Below are 18,337 nucleotides of genomic sequence, written 5' to 3'. Positions count from 1 at the left end.
ATACATCTGCAAAGCTTTATTATGCGGCTTCACATAGCTAAAGTCATATGAGCTATTTACAGCGGTAGTCACTGGGACCAAAAAGCACTCTTCAGGTCATACTCATGTTAAGAATCGTTGACTTAAAAGTAGTAGAGTGGACATTTTATCACCTAATTAACCAATACTAGTACACATTACATCCTAACCTTACACACTCCATAAATAAAATAGTCCCTTGAGTTGGAACAGGGTCTAACAGGAAATGAACAGTAAACAGGAAGTGCTATCAGCTCTAGCTTGGCACATATCAATTTTATCTGCTACTGGACACTACTAAGAATACATAGCATTTACTCAGAGTTAGCAAAGTACAATAGGGTTAAACAGATTATCAAAAATAAACAAACAACATGCTACTGTATTTACAAAGCACTTAAAAAACAACAATTCTGGCTAAAATGGAAATGTGTCTGCAGTAAAAAAGCAAACAGCACATGCCCTAAGAGTTTCAGCTTTTTCTAGATCTTTCAGCTCAAACTTTTCGGGCCCTCTAGCTAACCAGAGGAAGACTAAGGTTGGGGCTAGTATGATGGTTCAAAGTATATTTAAATAAGTGCCGTTTTCAAGAAGTGTGGACCTGATTAGGCTGGATCCCTAACATGCCACATAAAATGTCCCTTTTCACTTTTGTTGGTCTTGTACAAGTTCAATATTTAGAGACATGGTTTCCCACCAAACAGGTTCCAGTTGTGTAACTGGTGGTAGAACTTACCAAGCACCAGTTGTTTGGGTTTACACTGTCCAAACTCTGGCCCTAACATGGAAAAGCCTAGTAACATTTTGCAGCTGGGCCAGAAGAAAGAACCACTTTTGTCAGCAGCTAGGGGCAAGCTCCTAGGGAACATCAATTAATCAATCAAAAAAAACTGTAAGTGGCATATAGTTCCTATGCTCCGCTTATCTGGAACAAACTTCCAGAAAACTGTAAAAGTGTGGAAAGCCTGAGTTCTTTTAAATCAAGATTAAAAACACATCTGTTTAAAATTGCCTTTGACTGTTCTAGTTAAACAGTTTTACTGTTTTTAATGTTCTTTTTTGTTACTACATTCTATCCCTACTTGCTTTTATTCTATTTTCTATCTACATTTTATTATTTTGGTATATCTTAATCATGTAAAGCACTTTGTATTGTCTTGTACTGAATTGTGCTATATAAATAAATTTGCCTTGCCTTGCCTATAAAACGGCACAGTTAATTATTCTTTTTGACCGGTCAAAAAAAACAAAAACATTAAGTGAAACTACTACCTTTAAATGAGAATAAAATGAGCATCAGAGTAACACAAGCTGTCTCTTGAAATCCCCCATCATAGAGTTTAGGAAGGTCAATGACACTCACAGGTTCTGCTTTTCCACTGAATCCATATGTTACTTCAAACTCATTCCTTTACCACTATCATTCTTTTAATATCATCAAGTTGTGTTAATTAATCTTGCACTAAAATTCGTGTTTTACTCCCTTTTTTCACTTGGGACAGATAAGAGATCATCTGATAAGGATTGTGAAGGTTTTACAAGGCCCACTGGGGTATTAAAACAACGTCAATAAATCAAGGTTGTGGCATTAGGGGATTTGTTTACAGGACATCTGGAATAAATTATATTTGTGAGATTAAAATGTCTTCATTTACCACAATCTTTCAAAAAACATAAAAAAATGTGTGAGGATCAAATAATAAAGGCATGAGATGTTTATAATGATGTGGATTTGACCACGTTGTTGGGAGGTGGAAAACCAAACCAGTTCTTTTATAGAATTAGTTAAGAACTGAGAGTTAATAAATAAAGCGAGGCCTAGAATTGTTTTGGTGGAAAACCCTAATTAGTGGTATAAGTGTAAAATTAAGTAAAAAGTTCAGCATCAAGAGAAATATATTTTTTTAAGATAGTTTTCACCCAGAGGAGACATGTTTGGTGACCATGAGGCAAAAACAACTTTTTTTTGTCACGGTAACACATCTACTTATTGTTTGCATCTTTCATTCTCCTGGCTTAATTGAACAGCTGAAAGGTGGTTCATAACGAAACTGTGAAAATGTCAGTGTTTTAGTAAACATGGAAGACAAATTGAATGAGTAACTGTAATCATTGCTGGATATATTATGTCATTAAACGTTGACACCTTTGCGTGATCCACAAGCAATGTTTGTTTAGACTGGTAATGGGCCCAAAGGTTCAATGATACATGAGTCATTTTTGATAGCAAAGTACCACTTGGTTTCACAATCAGGTTTAATACTTTTAAAATCAATACCTTTTCTCAACCATGGATGTAGAGAAATGTAAAAAAAAAAGCAAAAAAAAAAAGCAACATCTTACGTAACTTGCCTTTTGTGATTATGAAGCAACACATTCTGTTTGAGTTACTCGATATGTGAGCATCCTATTAGCTGCAATCTGTCCAAGCAGAACTCTGCCAATGGAAACGCTGGGATTTGTGTAAGGGCCGTCAAACATTTGTGAAGTGGTCATGTTGGGTCTCTGCGGGACTGCGTCTGGCAATGTGCATGAGTGAGCCTCAGGTTGCTCATCTGTCTGATAGTCCTCTGGGGCTGAGAAGAACAGCCTGCTGCCGGCCCGAGCCAGATGCTCACAGCGGCTGTTAAATAATAACCACTGAAGTGTGTTGTCTTTCAGCAACAATATGATCCACAGAAAGTCCCTAAAAGTTTGCCGACAATGGTGACCTGAGCCTAACAAATACAAAAAGGTTCTTGGATATCAATTTTTTCCTTCTGTAGCTGATTGATTTCATTGATTTATCTGCCTGCCATGAAAAGAATTTTCAAAGATCTGACGTGGAGTTTACATGTGTCATGTTTAAAATAAATGTTTATAGGAACCGGTGTTGTGTACCATTCCCTTGACATTAGATTAAAAGGACAGTTGCTGCAACTTTGAGTTGTATTGCAATACATTTTCATGACTGTAAATAACCACCATATTGCTATTTCTCTCACACATAAGTTTCCTTTCTCTAAAAAGGAATTGCCATAATATAACTGAATGAAGAAATTGATTATTACTCATATTTTTGTTCCATTTCTCTTGCCGCACCCATACCTGATTGCTGCCAGACCTGTACACTTACGAAATTGCCTAAATACAACCTGTGTCACATTTGCAAAACTCTCTTGATGATCCACTTTATAATTATGGGGAAAGTATTTTATTTAATGATAGGTAAAAACTAAAAAGCTTTCAGGGAAAACATATATATAACTACCTATAAATAAACATGATTGTTTAAATAATTAATGGCTCCATCAATTACTCCAAGATGTCCAGGTTGGGAATTACCACAGCAAGTTACAACAATCTACTGAATTTTTACTTCCATGGGATGGGTACTATGATGTTGTATTCTGTTCTAGATCTGGTCCGCTTCTCTAGGTTTGACAGGGGGGGGGGGGAGCCTGACTATGACATTGTTGATGGAGAGGACCCACTGTTTATTGGGAATGTTACTTGCATCCCAGGTGACAAATGAGAATGACATAAGTTGATATTACAGTAAATATGTTACTCTTAATGTTTCAGATCATCAAGCTGGATGATGGGTGGTGAGCAAGAAATTAATTCATGTCACATGTAGCATCAACAGGTAATACTGGCATGGGACTGTAACTCATAGCTGACAGTTGCATAGTTAGTCTGTATTAACAATAAGAGTGTCAACGATTATTCCATCTGTGGTAAGCAACTACTCATTTTAAATGTGTCCCTTTCTAATAGGTGCTGGATTCTTAATGTAGTTCTGGAATCTGGGGTAATGTCCTCATATATATTTCCACGCAATCCCTGTATCTGTACTGCAGTTTTGTTTGAGTTCCAGGCCAATAATCTCACATTCTCATGTCAAATAAGAAGAAATTGTATAATTAGTTTTTTTTTTATTATTTGAAGCAGTATTTGAAATTGGGAAAGTCCATTTAATAAATAGAAACACAGATCTCAAAAGGCTTAAGCACCGCAACATCCAGAGAAAGGTAGACCCATTATCTATCCATAAGTTATTTATTTTCAGCTTTCCTATATTTTATTTTTATTTTTCATTTATTTCGAAAAGACCAGCAAACATTGTTTATTTACTGTTAGTTATCCAAAACAGTTATAGTTTCAGCACAGAAACACAATCTCCCATTCTTTTGGCTTGTATAAAAGTGTTAAGATCTGTCTAGCTCCTGGGTGCCTCTCAAGATTGGAAGTGACAGACTTTATCATCGCTGAGCTTTAATTTAAAATTTTTTTCTGAACAGAGACTGTCCTTTTACTTCAGAGACAAAATCATGCTAAAACAACTGTTGAATTAGTCATCATCCAACAGATAGAAATTATGCTGTTCACCAAGAAGTAGGAGAGAAACAAATAATGCAAATCTGTAAATATTTTTGTTTAAGGAAACAAACTTCAATTTGCATGTATTCAATTTTGTCATGAGTTGGAGTTGTCACAGACCCAATGTGTACAGCAGAGCCGTACATTGGTTGAGAGCCATCAGGAAAAGTTGTATTTTTAATAATGAACTGAAAACTTATGTGACAGTAATGGGGACACAGAGTATCCAGCCAAAGAAACAGACACCTGGGCCCCGTTCTTCGTACGTTGCTTAAAACATCCGTGATCAAATGACACATCCAAGATGACTTCATCCGGCTAATCATGATCCGGCTAATTGGGTTCTTCGAACACACCTGTTGTTTATGATTAGTATGGCTGGATTGAGTTATCTGAGATAACCGCGCGTTTATGCGTCGCTTTAAAAGGGGAAATGTATCGATAGTAGAAACAATAAACAGCAACGCTGCTATTGGCTGTTCAGCATGGCCAAAGGACGCGTACAGTTTTTCTCCCAAGCAGAACCAGAGCTTTTAATGGAAGGTTACGCCGAATTTGAGTCATTAATTAAAACGACAGGGAACACCTCAAAGTCTGATAAAGCCAGGAGAGAGGGCTGGCAAAAAGTAGCAGACAAATTACACGCATAAGTGCTGTCCATGTTAGATGTTTCTATCACTTTCTACAGTATGTATTTTTGCTTTTTAATAATTTCATATTTACTTTGTTCTTTTATGGGGTTGTCTGCAAGTTTGAGCCTCCACGGGACCCACTAGAACATGGGGACAAGTAAAAGTGAAATATAGAATATTCTAAAAAATGGTAGCCTTTAATTATTATACTGTATTTTAAAAAGCCACTTGTTATGGAAACAGATCCAATATCGGTGTCATTCCTTAGACACTGGAAGTAAAGGACGCGTGCAAACTGGGAATTTTAACAAAAAATTCTGTATCTCTGAAAAATTAAGTTTTTCCTTTTCTAAGTCATACACAGTTTACACGGTAAAACTGTATTGCTCCGTGTCTAGATATTCCATCCATAGTTTTTTTCTAATACAATATACGGCTCGACAAGGAAGCAAGCCTTTCAAAGTTAAACTAAACTTCACAATAAAATGGCCTGAACAAATGTTCTTACTGAATAGGATAAAAATAAAAAGCAAACCATCATACAAATAACTTAAATAACTTCTATTTATGGCTCTAACACCACTTTTTCCTCTTTAAAAGCCACTGTTAAATGATGTGTGTGTCTGTTTATAACAGCCACCAAGAAAAATCTCTCTACATATACACTGTTGTGCTGCGCTAAAGGATCCTGTCTATTGCGCAATACGCGATTAATTCGAAAAACTCTGAAATTATTCTTTCACCTTCCGCAACAGCTTGCTGTCATAAAAATTGACGACATGGGTATGACAGACTTCCCTATCTCCTCCGCTTATAAAGCTGCGATCTAATCCTGTTTACATGAAATAAACCTGCTCTCGAGCAAATGTTCACTAATCTAAAGATTGGTTAAAGCATGTGTTCTTCTGCTTCATTGTGTGGTATGGATTGTGGTTTGGTTTTCCAGACTCAAATTTATCCTAATTCCCTTTACTGTGTCATCTCTCTGTTTCTAAAACATAAGCACATTTAAACCACAGTTTCTGTTGTTACACCTTACGTTTGGGAACGCTTCGTGTTTCACACGGTAAGGGGTTGCTGGCCAAGAATAGCTAATACATGACAATCAAATACAAATTAATACGACTCAAATTGAACTAAAAAAACACTAATAAAAAACAGCAAAACAAAAAAACAAAAACAACAGTTTCCAAGTTTTTTGGACTATAAATCGCTCTGGTATAAAAGTTACATCAGTCAGAAAATGCACCATAAAGAGGAAAAAAAACATAAGTTTCACCAGTCTATAAGCCACACTGGACTATACACATTTATTTAGAGATTTATTTCACACAAACCAAGACTAAAAACTGACATTTAATCTGGTAAGAAAATTGATGAAATTACACAGCAGCGTGTGTGGGATAATGCTTCGGCTTATACAAAGTCATCTATCACTCTACTGTAGATTCAATGCTACCTTCCGGATTTAAGAAAGGTTAGTGGCTCACTTTCAGTGCACATCATTCCACGCTGATTTTTTTTTTTTTTTTTTTTTTTTTTTTACAGCTACTAGCCTTTCACTCTCCTTCAGTGTTCCCAGTGCCTATGTCACCAGAATGGCTTCACCTTTTGCTTCAATAAACCTGCTCTTTGTGTACGGTGAATTATTGGTTCCTAAATACAAATCATCACAAAACATGAATATATTGTATTTTAATATATGTGAAAGACCAACACAAAGTGGTATGCAGTAGTGAAGTAAGAATAAAATTATCCAGAATTTGTTCTTGTTTTTTTTTGGGGGGGGGGTTTAACCAAAAAGCCTGAAAAGGGCATTGTGCAAAAGTATCCAGCCCCCTGAGACAATACCTTGTAGAACCACATTTTGCTGCAATTACAGCTGGCTGTCTTTTAGGGTATGTCTCCTCCAGCTTTGCACAACTAGTAACTAAGATTTTTGCCCAGTCTTCTTGGAAGCTTTTCCCCACACAGCAAGCTATTTTAATCATAATTGAATTAATGATGAAGCCTTGTGGAACTAAAAAAAATATAAATAAATAATCCTTTTAAAACGCCTTTGTGTGTGATATGAACTGGGAGAAAGTGAGTTTGGATGAGTAAGTAGCAGAGTTATCAGGCTGTGCTGAAATAGATTTGAGTCATGAATAAAATATTACCACACTACTTTGCTCTACAAAAGCACTTTCACATAATAGAGGAGTCAAAAACAAAAACTAAGCTGTTTTTTTTTTCACCAGCAGGACATGTTCCAGAGAAATCACTTGTATTCAATAAGTGGAAATTTTCCAGAAAACAACAGGATTGGCATCTGACTCCTGTCACCATCACATGCACACACTATTAATGTAACCATTGCTTTAGAAATCATGATAAATAACAACATTAGAACTGATGTTGTAGTATGACCCTTCTTGTATTGCAGTTTCCTTGTTTGACAGTAGGAAAAAAACTGAAAATAAATAATACATGATTATCAAGTGAAGGGAAAAGGATAGAGCTTCCAAAATGCTTAACAATTTCAAAGTATTTTAAGTATAGCATACCTTTTAATTCAAACCCCCTTTATTTGATAACCTCAATTTTAACCCAGTGCAATCATCAGCTCTCAGAGCTCACCTAATTAAAAATACAGTCCATCTGTGTCTGTGATTTAACCTCAGTATAAAAACATTAAATGCTTTGAAGGCTTTAGAGGTTTGTTGGAGAACATTAATGAACAAAAAGCTTTATGGAAACCAAGGCACACACATGATAGGTATAGGATAACGTTTTAGAAAGTTTAAAACAGGCTAGGCTTAAAAAAAATACACCAAGTTTTGAAAAATGTCAATGTAGCACTAATAAATACATTGTCAAAAAAGAGTGTTTCATAACTCATTGTTAAGTGATGGCATTCAGTCGATAGATAAGGTGATCCAACAGGAACTCAAAGCAGAAAATAGATTGTCCATTATACCTTTAACAGCCGGTCCTACAGATGATCATACTCCCCGGGGGGTTTATTACTCAGTATAGCTTCCTGGGGATCCTGCAGCCTGTTTGTGTTCTGTCCATTTAGTATTGCTTATTCTTAGATCATTGTTTTTGTCATCAGTTTATTGTGCTCTTGTATCCGTTAGATTTGGTTCTTGTATCTGTTAGATTCTGTTATTTATGATTTCAGTAGTTCTGTTAGATCAATAGTTTCTGTCGGCCCTTCCTTAAGTTTAATTGGGCTTTCCCTAATGTCTGGCCATATTTACATTAGATTCAGTTCTGGCTCTGCGCCTGCCAGCTGACTGCCATCCTTTCCATCCCCTTAATTGTCTTTTATTCATCTCACCTCTGTAATTTACTCCGCCTGCTACTCCTTCTATCTCCTTCCCTATTTCTTCAGTTAGCTGAAGAAATTGGGATACCACCCTATTTCTTCATACAGGGTGGTATGACAGATACCACAGTCATACCACCCTGTTCTGGTTACATGTATGCCATGTTTCTGTATCTTTGGTATCCTGTAAGCCTTGTTGTTTTATTAATTACTCATTACTCAACTGGCGTCTCTCCTGCTCTTGTTTGCGCTGTGGTCCTAAACTAGACTAGGCAAACCTGACCACAATGTAATGGTTTAGGTATTTTCTTACATATGTAAATTGGTCAAATCTGTCAATGTTATGAACTAAATCCAATTAAGAGTCTCTAAAAAGACTCAAAAACTAATGTTCACAGACACTATCCATTCCATCTAAATGAGCTTGAGCCACTGAACAAAGAGGAATGGCCCAATTATTTAGTCTCCAGATTTACAAAGCTAGTACAAACATGCTCCATATAATTTGAAGCTGTGATTGCAGGAAAGCGTGGTTTCATAAGGTTTCGACTAAGCGGGAGTGCATAAAACATGCATCTCACACTTTTCACATTTATTTGTAAAACCTCCTGCTTCTTCTTTCACTAATGTGCTATTTGTGTTGGGGTGTCATATGTAACCTCTATAAAATGTATTGAGATTTGTGGTTGAAACCTGACAAAATTGAAATAAATGTAGTGTGTTTGAATAAATTTACCTTGGGGAAAAAATAGTAGCTATTTAATGACAACATGCCTGTTGCTTTAAAATAAGAATGTCATACAAAATACACATTTATACAGTATTGCTTCTATCTAGCCACAAATGTTATGATGGATCTAGTCAAAACGGATGAAGGAACATACACATTGTTTATTCACTCTGTGCTATCAAATTACTTTGCCGTCATTTTCAGCATTTATAGCCATGCTCTTCAACATCAGGCAAAGAAGGCTTAGAATAGAGATCCATTTACTCACTTACTTCAGCATGAGTCATTGCTTCTAAAACTGTAAGGACTTCAGTCCGGGGAACATAAGAAAATATATTTTTAGGATATTGCAATGTTCTTTAAAAGCTGTATTCCATTAAACGTTTTCCTTTTCTTTTTTGTCATTAAACTGACATTAAAATCTGAAATTATCAGAGGTGTAGCTAATCTTTTAAATCTGTGTCTGCTCTTTCACTGAAGTTGTAAAATGTCCCTGGAAATTTGGTCGGCATTAGATCGAGTCCATTTTCATAACTGTAATGCCTCAAAGGCTTGACAAGAAAAAAATGTACAATGCAATGCATGCATACTCACATGATTTTTATTCATAAAATATAGGGGGAGGTTACATTCATGTGGAGCACAGAAACATACATATTTGAACATGTTGGCATATATGGTATGCATGCTGTAGAGAAAACAGTTTTAATCAATTCATTTAATAGGTAAGAATGCATACTATTGTTTTCATAACACACAGTGCATGTAAGGGAGTGCATTCACATTGTCAGGTATTGGCAACACAACTCTGAATTTATTTTTTATTTGTTTTTGTTATCTCTATCCTGATGACAGCAATGCTATAAAATTAAAAACAAGGTATTCTCATGCTGGGTCACTAGCTGACATCCATATTAACTACAGGTTAAAATATAAGAGACAAGGGTTCTAATTTCTGAGTACAGTTAGTAAGCCATCCGAAATAATTGTAATTGTTTTTAAGACATTTTTAAGGTTTTCTTTCAGTAATCAACCTCTTCACTTCATAACTATGGCGCCTCGCTAATACAACATTGTGTGCTCTGCCATTACAATTTTCTTTAAACCCTTAAACCAAGTCACAACATCTTGCGTAGCTTAAATATTGCATCAGTTTATTTATCTTCATAGTTTGATATTTTGATGACTTATGGTGACAAATGATTACAATTGGTCTAATCTTTCTTAGAATTTTCTGTAATTGTTAATTTATAAATATTACACATATTTAGATTGTCTGTCTTTCAGGACATGACCATTCTGAATGCTTAAACAGAACATAACTTTAACATAACTTTCTTGAAGAAATGTTCCTTGCCTTGAATAAGGTTGTTCAGTGTCAGATGTTGTTAACTGAGTTTGGCAGCATATTTCAAATAACATTTGAGGACAAAACTATTCTTCCTCATCAATATATTGTAACTAATAGTTGTTTTTTTTTGATAAGGGGGGAAATGCCATACCATATTTATTTATAAAGCATGTTACAAGAACAAAGGTCAACAAAGTCATGTACATATACAACAGAAAATAACTGTAAAATTAAAATAGACAAATAAGACACAGACACGTTAAAAATGTCTTTCAAAGAATCTGACCAAAGCTAAAAAGAACACAAAATGGCCAAAATAAGAGAATGATCAGAACCTTCATCCAAGTAATGTGCCACAGCTGTAGTCATTTGTAGCTTAGTTTAATACTTATTATTGAGATAAAAAAATAAACAACAAATGAAAAACAAAAAACCTGATCCCATTCTGTCTAATGTCCAAGCAAAATTATACCAGATGCTTGTTTATGGTCCTAAAACAAGTGTAGTTGACGTGCGACTTCTTAAAGAACATTAAACTAAATAATAAAATAAGTGTTTTTTTAATCAATTTAAGCCTTTGTGTATATATTAAACCACGTGTGCATTAAACATTAAACATTAAACATTAAACATTAAACATTAAACTTGTGCACTAAATGTATCTTTGCTTTGAACAAACTAATTATTTAAGATGGGTTTGATGTCATCATTTAATAAGAACTGAAAAATAAATGGTTAAAATTAAATCAATAAACAGATCACATACTTTTTTTAGCAAAATAATTATCTTTTCATGTCAAATGTTAAATGGACTGAAAGGACATAATTTTTATGGTGGTTTTAGTCTTAGTGACCACTCAAAGTGGTTTACAGTTTATCAACATTCACCCAATCACTCTCACATTCATCACAACATTATGGAGATTGGTAGGCAACTAGAGTTGACGTACCTTACCCAGTGGTTCATTGACATGTGGCAGAGGGAAGCTGAAATCCAACCCATCAACTTGCATTTGCAAGAGCACTGCTCTACTCACTGAGCCACAGTCGGCCCAAATACATTTCAGTTAAACTAAAGAGGATAAAAAGTAAAATGTATAGAAGAATTTATGTACACTGATGTATAAAGGGGAATTCAGTATTAACACTGAAACTGCTGGGAAAAAAAACAAAACATTTTTTGAACTTGCACTGTATGTCAGGTATATAGTTCTATAGATCAGATATGTAGTTTATCCAAGAGATCTTAACTATTTGCTTGAATGGTGTTCTATTCCATATAACAACCCGTTTCATTGTTTGTGCATGCAGCTTGCAATGAGACATGGTGATCCACAATTTCTTTATATGATGGTACATCTTGTTTCCATGGCAATAGCATGTGATTAAAAGGAGACATGTAAGTGAAACAGAAGGTCCACAAAACGAAAAAATAAAATATGAAATACATCTATAACCAATAAATTAGATGTGTCTCAAGTTTAAATTGTCATACAATGGGGTTTATATTAGAATGATTTAACTTTTTTTTCATTAACTGTTTTCAGTTTGTATATGCCTTAAAATGAACACTGGAAGAGTAGGCTTTTAAGCTGCCAAAGACTGATGCCAATACTAGTGCACTTGCTGCTAAGAGAATATATTTTTAAAGGCACTATAAAACAGTTTTTTTTTTTTCAGAGGCCTTTTGAAAAGTTTAGTATTTTTAATTAGAGTTTCAGTCGATTGTCAATTTATGGCTATAAGAATAGGCCTTTTGAAAAGTTTAGTATTTTTAATTAGAGTTTCAGTCGATTGTCAATTTATGGCTATAAGAATGACATGGATGGTCATGTGTTAAGCTTTTAGCTGTTAAACATCCTCAGTTTCACTGGAGACAAAACTATTCTGTTAAATGCGAAGTTGCACATGCATGCAATAAGTGCACAAGGCACCATACAGTACTGTACAAGTATTTCACAAAGAAAAAAATCTAAATTGGGACACATTAACACCTTAACAAGTACTGGCAACAAAGATAAGTGCTATATTAGTACATTGGTTATCTATTTAATGCTTTCTTGACAATGATTAAAATGAGCTTTAGTGCAATAAAGACATTTGTTGCATGATACATATTTGTTTCAGGAAAACATTTTTCAGATATATCGCTAAGGAATCTCCTCACTATGCCACACACTTCAAAGAGACATGGTTTTACTATGGGCATTGCAGGATGGAATGGGTGTACAGAAAACAGTCAAGCAGGTCATTTCATTCTTGCTTATTCACAGTACTGGTGTGGTTTCAAAGGGTCAAAGACTGATATACCATACAGGTCCAGTTTTAGGTCCACTGTGGCCTGCAGAATTGGTCAAACAGACCTCCGCTGACCTTGTGCATGTGCCCTGTTGACAATATCCTGATACATCTTGGACCTGAGAAATCGTGGGTATGAGTCTTTCTCCATGAGGCTGTAGATTTTACCCTGGACTTCATTGAGACTGCCAGGAGTGGGTTCTGACAGGATCTGTTTGGTCTTCTCCCTTGTCCGATAGTCAATGTTAACCTGTCAAAACAGTATGAGATAAAAAAAAAAAAAAGATTGTTTTTGTAGCTATATGAGTAACATAGGTCATATAAAAACATATTATACAACAATTAATAGTAAAATAAACCAAACAGTTCCCAATGAGTTTTTTGTTTTTATGAACAGAACCAAGTGTTTTTTTTTGCTTGCCTGCCTGACATAGGAACTAGGGTCATAGTGTAACACCATTAGATGTTGCACCACTATATTGTGCAATGGACCAAAACAAAACAACACTGTGGTGAAACTCTTCAAAAACTGCATAGGTATTGTATGATCCTATAACCAGTCTCAGTCGTTGTGTCCTTGGGTAAGACACTTCACCTGCCTTGCTTGCTGGTGGTGGTCAGAGGGCCCCGTGGTGCCAATTGTCTGGGACCCCCAAGGTAGGTGTGGTTACAATTAGTGTCGCACCGATACCGATACCAGTATCGGATGGGGCCCAGATCCAGCACTAAAATGGTGGTAACGGTATCGGCGAGTACCAACAAATAGGGCACCGATAACATTTTGATGTTTTTTTGTCACTTGAACGCAGCCTTCTATCTCCCGACTAGTATTATACATCTTACATCTTAAGTTCATGAAAGTTGCACTATTTTGGCATTTGAGAGCCAAAACTCAGGGTTTAAATGAGATTATTTAATTATTAATGTAATTTTACTGTCTTACCGTTGCGCTACTATTATATATGTTATAATTTCACGAATGCTGCACTATTTTGGCCTTTGAGAGCCAAAAGTTTATTCAACTATTGTCACCCATTCCAGGTAGGCAATAAAACGTTATACTACCCTAAGTAGTATGCAGTTCTTCATATATACACACACATCAAATATTAAACAGATAGTATCGGTATGGTATCGGTATCGGCCAATACTGCACAGCCAGGTATCAGGTATCGGGGCCAAAAAATGGCATCGGCACAACACTAGTTACAATGTAGCTTACTGCTGTCAGCATGTAGATGTTTGTGTGAATATTTGAATGACTGAATGTAGTGTAAAGCACTTAGGGTTTCCCAGGACTTTATAAACCGCAATACAAGTATCAGCCATTACCATTTCTTGGTTTGGCCTAAGTAAGGCAGTTGTAGCACACAGTTTTGGTGTTCTAGGGATACAGACAAACACACCTCTCTTGGTGACTGAACCTCAATGAATTCCTTAAATATCTTATTTGCTTTAGACAGAAGTTTAGTCGAGCTCTTGATTTTTTTGTACTCCTCACAGGCCATCCAAAACTCGATGTTCTCGTCGCTGAACTCGGACTTGAGAAATGTCCGAAACGCAGCCAGTCCATCTGCATAGAACAAGTAAGTACAAGCATTAAGAAAAAAACATATCACAAAAAGGATAATCTGATTTACCTGTGTAATTTATCTTGTTCATAAAAAAGTGTAGCTTGCTGTTTTGATATTTTCTGATGTTGCGCAATTTTATCAGCGGATGTTGGCCAGGCTTTAACTATTAGAGCATAAATGAACAAATCATGAAAAATGCTTCAAATAAAAAACATGTTTTGTTTTTGAGTTTATAAATCAGAATCAATGAGTTAATGTTCTGTCAAGTGATACTAGCAACACAACATAATGTTTTTGGACTAGCTTGTGTCATGATGACCTTCTATTTCTACCCTCCTCACGTCTGCTGTTTACCTAACAAAGCTAGTAAACGCAAAAGGGGGATGCTTCATTAACTTTACAAAAATATGAATATGAAGAAGACAAGAAAAACACATTTTAGTTGATGCTTTTAAGAGATTTGCAAATGTGTTTGTTCAAACCATCTTGCTTCTACTTAGGTTATATTGACCCAGCATAACATAAAAGGGTCGCTTTTTAAAATTGTGCAGGACAGAAGGAAAGACAAGCTGATTAAATGTGTTTGTGAGTAAATGTCCAACAGTTTTCTTTATGTGTATCATTTTACTCAGAAATACTGTCAAACTGTCGCTGCTGCCATTTGCAAGATAGTTCTCTTGACCGATTCTAAAGTGTTCAAATATTATTTTTCAGACAAAATAATTGTTAAACATTTCCTTTCTCCACCTTAAGCCCAAGTCCTTTGACAACGCTCTTGTTAGCAAATCATTACATGAGAAAAGGCAATAATGTTTATTATTGATTTTTTTTTTTTTTTTAAGTTTAGACTGTGGACAACTCATCATCTTTCTCAGCTAATGACAACTGATGGGCATATAGACTGAAACAGTCAGTCTAGTTGACATTAGGATACAGATGGAGAATGAGTTAGGATAGCAATCCATATCTTGTTACAAACAGGTTATTGGGAACGATGGCTGAGGTATTTACTCTTAGTGTAATCAAACAAATGAATGTGACACTGCAGAAACTAAATCTCATTGCAAATAAATCAGAGTAATTATGGGCAGCTTTAAATAGAAAGGACAAAGGGAGCTCACAGAATTGCTGGAGATTCAGGAGTGATCATGTGTTACTTTAAAACATCAGACAGTAACACAGATGCAATTCAATTTAACAGCATAGAGTCGTCGCCTGTCAACTTTGTATTGCTGTTGAACCGACCAGACAGGCCGGGAACCAGCTTTGCACAAATCACTGTATACACACACGCCTTCATTTTGTTGAAATGATTATACCTGAATGCATTGTTGTTTTGAAGGATATGTATGTACCATATCCCTACTGTCTTGGCATTTCTTCTGAAACATATATGTACATCTGTTCAAATGCATTTGTCTTGATGGATAATCACTAGTCAACTGAGACAGGAAGTGTAGGTGTGCCGCAGTGTTTTCTGCCTGGTAAAAGCTCCATTCCCTCCTCAGTATTTTCTGTGTTTGTGTGTTACACCAGACATGTGTTATGTTATGGCCTCACATTTACCTAAATTAATAATGTGAGTGAGCGTCACACTTTTTTTGCTGGGTGACTCTAACCCTTTTCTTAGGATAGTCTGTCGTATGAACAGAACAAAGTTGATGAACTACCTGAAGGATTCACAGGGAAACTCATTGGTTGCAGTAAACACAATTGTAGGTATAGAAAACTAATACTTGTCCTGAATCATTTTAAAAGGGGTCTGGCAAGAATCAGACAATCAAACAAATAATTTGCACAAATCTTGAATAAATAAATTTAACAGCTTTAATAGCCCCCCCCCAAAAATAAAAACTGATTCTGAAATGCTTTACAAGCCATGCTTCTATCTAATTGGCATGCAAATTTTGAGCAAACGTTTTAAATGTTGCAAAAAAGAAATGTATTGATTTTTTTATAGTTATACATGTTTCTATCTTCTGAGTAAATTATGTAGACAAAGTGTAATTTCGTTAGAATTTGACATCGCGCAGGGCTGTAATAAACAGAAAGCGCAATTCATTCAGCATCAACATGCAGCATCGATGGCTAGATAAAAAATTACCAAAGTTTTACAAACTGCTACTGGAATCAGAAAATACACAGGATCTGTGGGTTGAGGGTAACACCATTTTACTAAACTGAAATCCACCATTAGGCACATTTAATGAGTTTCTGGAGCAAACATTCTGGACATTTTCTGAAATTATTTTATTTCAGTCTGTACTGAATTGTTTAATTTTGGCAGTGAAACAATATATATTTAAATAAATAAGCATTTCCCTATATGGTCCCATTGAGGAGAATTTTGTCTCTCCGTTTAACCCACCCCTTAGAGTTAGTGTGCTGCCAAACTCTATTAAGGCTCTTACCCACAAGAATATATTAAGTGAAAACACAAAATCTGAGAAAACAAAGCCCTACTCATTCAGGGAATGAGTTACACACCAAAAGCATAAGAAGGGCAAAATGTTAGCAGCAAACAATTATACTATATTTCCACATATAAATCAGTTCAACAGAGTGATGAACTGTGATTTTAGTTCTCAGGTCATGTCCTTTTTCATTCGTCAGTTCAACTGGTTTGAGGTCATGGGTGCTACGTCACATTGCTTGTTAACTAAAAATAAACACACGACCTGTCAGTACAGAAGGAATTGAGATGATAAGTCTGTCCCAATTTGAGTTTGGTCCAACGGGGAAGCTCAGTGACAAGTATGTGACTCATTATGTGGTAAGGAGCCCTGACAACACAGAAATAAGATGCTTACATAAGAAGGGCTGGAAAAGGGGACGCCTGTAGTTAACTTGGGTAGAGATCAACCTAGACTCATAAAGGCAGGGGGGAGGTTAGTTTAAGGTGGTCTTGTTTTAGTTACCTGCATAGGAAGTAGGAAGAAAAACAATGAACAGAATCTTACATTTATGAGCAAGAAGGTGATCGAATGACTCAGACCATCGAACAACTTCATCTGTTGACAATCTGAAGGAGAAAAGGGCAAAGAGAACAGACTCGTTAGGATAGTAAAAAAAAAAAATACCTTGGTGTCATCCAGTTTTAACTCACAATAGTTCTTGACATTTAAAAAAGGGTTTATTGTATGATTCATCTTCTGCTCTAGATTAAGCTCAAAATGATAAAACATCTGTATTAGTCTCTCACATAAAATCACAATAAATCATATTTATGTTTTTTTTTATCTGTAACATGGTTGGCTTAACTCTCCGTTAAACATTTAACTATTTAATTATCTAAACTAAAAGTGCACAGATAGTTTCTACTCCAGTCAAGACGCTGAATTGCATGTAACACAAGAACAATTACAATAAAAGTAACTAGTTGTTTATTTAATTAGGTAAACTTGAAATAAAGCTCAGAATGGCACATCCAATGCCTCAAGAAACCTAATGAGCTCCTTTAAAAGTACTGCGTTTTTCTAATTAATTTAATTTGAGAAACCTGTAAAAATGGTTGGAAACTGAGTGTGTTTTTATTTAGCTCTGATGCTCACCAGGCTGTGCCTCAATATGTTTCATTACCTTTTAGTTCTGCACCAGTCAGGTACTAATTTCTTCAAAGTAATATTTACAATTAATGTTATAATGTCATAATGTGAAACGTTTGGCATATAAAAATATATATATAATTTATTGGGATTTTATGTGAGGGCCTAATGCAAAGTGAAGTGGAATGAACATTAAACATTGTTATAAACTTTTTTACACATATAAATCTGAAGTGTGTCCATTTAGATTCACTTCTTTGACTCTAACGTTCCTAAATAAAATCCACTGCAATGAATTACATTTAAAGTCACCTTATTAGTAAATGGAATCCACCCGGGGGTGAGGAGCTAAATACAGAACAATCCCAGAAGAAAAACATTTGAGTTAACTATCTTTTAGACTGGGGAGAGGTAAGCTTCTGCCCCAGTCTAACCCTCCAGCAGGGCAACCTAATCATAAATCAAGAGCTACCAAGGAAAGATTAACAGTAATACATAAATATATAGGGGGTAT

The 18,337-nt window shown here is 35.5% G+C and overlaps 1 protein-coding gene across 1 annotated transcript in view; it reads right to left on the bottom strand.

The window, feature by feature from the left end:
- Positions 1 to 11,046: 11,046 nt before the first annotated feature.
- Positions 11,047 to 18,337, bottom strand: part of rgs8 (regulator of G protein signaling 8) — a 30,415-nt gene continuing 23,124 nt past the window's right edge. Inside the window, exons 3-5 of the mRNA XM_036141023.1 lie at positions 17,239 to 17,300; positions 14,111 to 14,277; positions 11,047 to 12,954 (exon numbers count right to left, since the gene is read on the bottom strand). Coding sequence (XP_035996916.1) covers positions 12,760 to 12,954; positions 14,111 to 14,277; positions 17,239 to 17,300 — 424 coding nt within the window. The 3' untranslated portion in view covers positions 11,047 to 12,759. The remainder of the gene's footprint in view (positions 12,955 to 14,110; positions 14,278 to 17,238; positions 17,301 to 18,337) is intronic.

The sequence above is a fragment of the Fundulus heteroclitus genome, chromosome 9 (genome assembly GCF_011125445.2).
Source record: "Fundulus heteroclitus isolate FHET01 chromosome 9, MU-UCD_Fhet_4.1, whole genome shotgun sequence".
NCBI classification, from domain to species: domain Eukaryota; kingdom Metazoa; phylum Chordata; class Actinopteri; order Cyprinodontiformes; family Fundulidae; genus Fundulus; species Fundulus heteroclitus.
The sequence above is the reverse complement of the archived record's forward strand: the minus strand, read 5'-3'. Positions and strand labels throughout refer to the sequence as shown.